The sequence below is a fragment of the Hemisphaericaspora subhashii genome (genome assembly GCF_019202705.1).
Source record: "Hemisphaericaspora subhashii strain CBS 10753 chromosome Unknown scaffold268, whole genome shotgun sequence".
Lineage (NCBI taxonomy): Eukaryota > Fungi > Ascomycota > Pichiomycetes > Serinales > Debaryomycetaceae > Hemisphaericaspora > Hemisphaericaspora subhashii.
Genome location: NW_026057427.1, coordinates 1 through 3,894, shown reverse-complemented (window position 1 = coordinate 3,894; position 3,894 = coordinate 1). Strand labels below are relative to the sequence as shown.

At 36.0% G+C, this 3,894-nt stretch overlaps 1 protein-coding gene across 1 annotated transcript; it reads left to right on the top strand. All coding sequences in view use genetic code 12, as the record gives it.

Moving 5' to 3' along the window:
• Positions 1-3,867, top strand: J8A68_005323 (uncharacterized protein; the record flags this gene model as incomplete). The annotated part of the gene is made up of 3 exons (XM_049409377.1): positions 1-496; positions 2,053-3,087; positions 3,522-3,867. Coding segments are annotated over 3 exons (1,877 nt in total), but the record flags the coding sequence as incomplete, so codon positions are not given.
• Between the last annotated feature and the right edge of the window lie 27 nt (positions 3,868-3,894).

Genomic DNA, 3,894 nt, shown 5'->3' with positions numbered 1-3,894 from the left:
CTACCTCTGGAACCCCTTTTGAATCCACGGAAGACGCTACCTCAAAACCCTCTCCGCTTACTCCTTATGAGACAACCCCAGAAACCGCGCCTAAAACATCGGCCGAAACCACTTCTGAAACCCATCCAGTAAATACTTCGGGTACTACTCCAGAAACCACTGTTCAAACATCAGCTAACCCCGCCCCAGAAACCACATTCACGCTGAAAACAACTACGACTGATGCTAAAACCGCAACCACTGTAATGGAAATTCCACCTAAACCCAAGCCACTGGATCCATCTGTTAGAGCTATCACCACTACTGTTGATCCAGGAGTCATCGGCACTCTCGTTACACATTCAATTGACGGTACGCCAACCTTACCTTCTGAGCTTTACCCCATCCCTCTGCCTGAATTCAGCGGAATTGTTACTTCCTGGAATACCGTAGATGGGTCCGGGAATAAATCATTGAATGTGAAATTAGTTCAAATTGGGTTGGTGGTTCTAGCTTGGTTTATGGTTTGATCTTGGAATCTGAGATTCACATCTATTTTTATTGTCCTACAAATTTGAAATGCGTATGGCTTATTTATTTTTGAGATTTTAGTTTGTATTTTATTCGTTTTATAATTGTATAGTTTTATGATAAAAGTAATAAATATCAAGTTATTGTTTTTTTTTATATTAATAATCTGTCACCCTCAGAGACTGTCGCCTCGATAACCATCTGGCAACATCAAGGCTGAGGAACAATTTCTGGTGTTTGAGATTCCTACCCATAAAGAGAACAGAGGATTATATAATCTAAGACTAGGGAACTTCCTTCAATCTATTGCTAATGATCTGTCTAATATTGATGGAATAAGAGTGTCCGCGTAGTGCAACCGTGCATATTCAAGAGCTACTAATTATATATTAGAAGTAATATATATATATTGTAGAAACCCAGAAATGTAAGTATACCAAAGCAATACTTCTGATCAGTAATTTTTGTAATAAATATTCTCTTAATTAAATCACTTAATTAAAAGTATCATTAAGCAGAAGTAATTTTGTTCGGGTACTATGAGTTGAAATTGGAAACACTACAAATAAGTTCAAATGTGTAACTAATATACTTAACTAGAATAATTAATATTATAAAACCTTGTTCACTTATTGTATTAATTACCTTCGTTGACTATCTAAGACTATACATCGGTCAATTTTATGGACGTTGTCTACTTTTGTTTTGTTGTTCAATTTAGTATTCAGGTGGGTGTTACCCGACTTTGTTATCATGTGCTATATAAATAATAAACGGCTTTCACAATAAGAAAAAAAATATTTAATTTTTTAATGCGAAATCTAAAAATCAGTTTGCGCGTGATTAAATTGCCATTTTATTTTGCAACAAACGAATAATAATAAATAAATAAATAAATAAAAAAGAAGATGAGATGAGGATTGTTTATCTCTTTTACGAAATAGGTCAGCTGTATTGACATTAAACGAAATTTAATTTTGAATTCGTGACCACCTGTCTAGATCCTTCTCTCTTTAATATTATGCGATCTGTGATGGTAACATACTAACCATATGGCTCGTTTATAATAATCACAGTTCTTTTCTTAAACCAACTTTTCTTTTTTCTTATAGTTTTTAGATATACTTTATTCTGTGTCAGTTCATGTCATGCCATTATACTTCATAATGTGGTATTGGTATCATGTCAGGTTAAGTATTTTATATCTTATTCTGTTTATGTTTCATATAAATCTGTGATCACATTTATTTTCTAATGGAACATTTGCGGTATTTGAATATGTTCCCTGCAACAAGTGACTGATCGGATGTTCATTCTATTTTTGAACATGTCAATAACGCCTGGCCACTTTTATATTTGAGGTATGAGGTAAGTTATAAAGATCTCTCTAAGTGGAATATTCCTAATTTAAACTTCACGCTGATATTCATTCTAAACTTATTCTCTTTTTCAAGCAAACTAACGTAAAATGGTTAATTATTTACTTTTTTGGTTGCCAGCTTTGCTATTACTCCAAACTTTTACTAAAGCAATTGATGTTAGTGATACTCTTATCATAAGAGGAACTCGCCAGGAATATGAATCATACGACATTTCGAGTACGTTGTCGCTCGTAGATGTGAGAGATTGTGATCTAAACATCGTCACTGTTAGAAGTTCTGGTTTTTTTTACTTTACTACGACCTTTGTCAACATTGCGACCGTCTTAAGTTTTGGCAACTTGTACAACAAGCGGGTGTTTTATGTTGATACCACCAGTTCGAATAGCTTACAATCCATCACCTTCGACAGCATTGTGAATGAACGGTACATGGTGTTCAAATTTCAACAGACGAGTTTGGTCGTTGAAACAAGTATTAATCTGCGTGGTTGCATTATTATAAATGGTGATTCGCTGAGCTTGGTAACATTTCCTATGTCCTCGGAAAACCGTGGAGTAATTAGTCTCAATGGGGGTGTCCAATTGATAGCACAAGGGATGTCTAGCAATGGAGGTATATTGTTGAAAGACGAATCCACTTTTACCCTTGATGACGAATCCTGTGGCAATTCGATATGCTTTGTATCAAACAAAAAAGCCATACTTCAGGTCCTGCAGCCACCGAAAGACCCCATATATGTTGCCGGGTTTGGAAAGAACAACGTTATTCGAATTTTGAGTTTATGGACAACCCCTCCAAAATTCTCCTACCTGGGAAGTTTGTTAACTTTTAGTTTCGATGAACATAACTATGTTTTTGATATTGGTGAACGTTATTCTCTGGATAACTTTAAGTTTAACTCTGGTGTTCTGGAAGCGGAACTAACCTGCACCGTTGATCCACCATCAGGAAGTAACACGTGTCGACACCTGGAATGTCAGATGACAGTTAGTGCTGCTCCCGGTAGAATGCCTGAAGTATCAACGAAAACCACTGATGGGAGCACTTTTACGCTTACAATTACCACCGACGAGAGCCTGTGGACAACTATAACAGCTTCGACTGAAGAAACTACCACCGATGGCACTACGACGGACGAGGCCACCACCGAACAAACCACCACAGAAGAAACCACCACAGAAGAAACTATAAAAATGTATGATTCTTGAGTCTCTTTTACATGAACATTTCAAATTGATTTTATTAGTTAAGTTAGTTAACAAGAATATTCTATATAAGTTAATCATTAATTTTGGATCTACGTCCAATTTTATATTATTGGATGAGCAAATCTTTCTCGCCAAATTTGCTTAATGATTTATTGCTCTTTTGTGCTCATTCATTTAAGTTTGTGTTCTAATTAATCTGCTAATCTGTTAATCTGTTAATCTGTTAATCTGTTAATCTGTTAATCTGTTAATCTGTTAATCTGTTAATCTGTTAATCTGTTAATCTGTTAATTCTACTAGTCTCCGACATTCGTCAGACCCTTCCTCATGTGGGAGGTAGGTAACTATAATATTATTTAATTAAGTTCATTCATTATTAGTAATCTACTTTTCTCATAAGATACATACTTCTCCATAATAGGCATTCATCAATATTCTTATTTTGTGACACAAATTCCCAACGACAAAGTCCTTGGATTAATTTATTTCCACAGAAACCACCACAGAAGAAACCACCACAGAAGAAACCACCACAGAAGAAACCACCACAGAAGAAACCACCACAGAAGAAACCACCACAGAAAAAACCACCACCGAAACAAGTACACTGGAAGAAACCACCACAGGAGAAGAAACCACCACCGGAGAAGAATCCACCACAGGAGAAGAATCCATCACAGGAGAAGAATTCACTGAAGAAACCACGACGCGCGAACCAACGACAGGAGAAACAATATCTGAAGGAAGTACGACAGGAGAAACAATAACAGGAGAATCAACATCTGTAGAGTCCA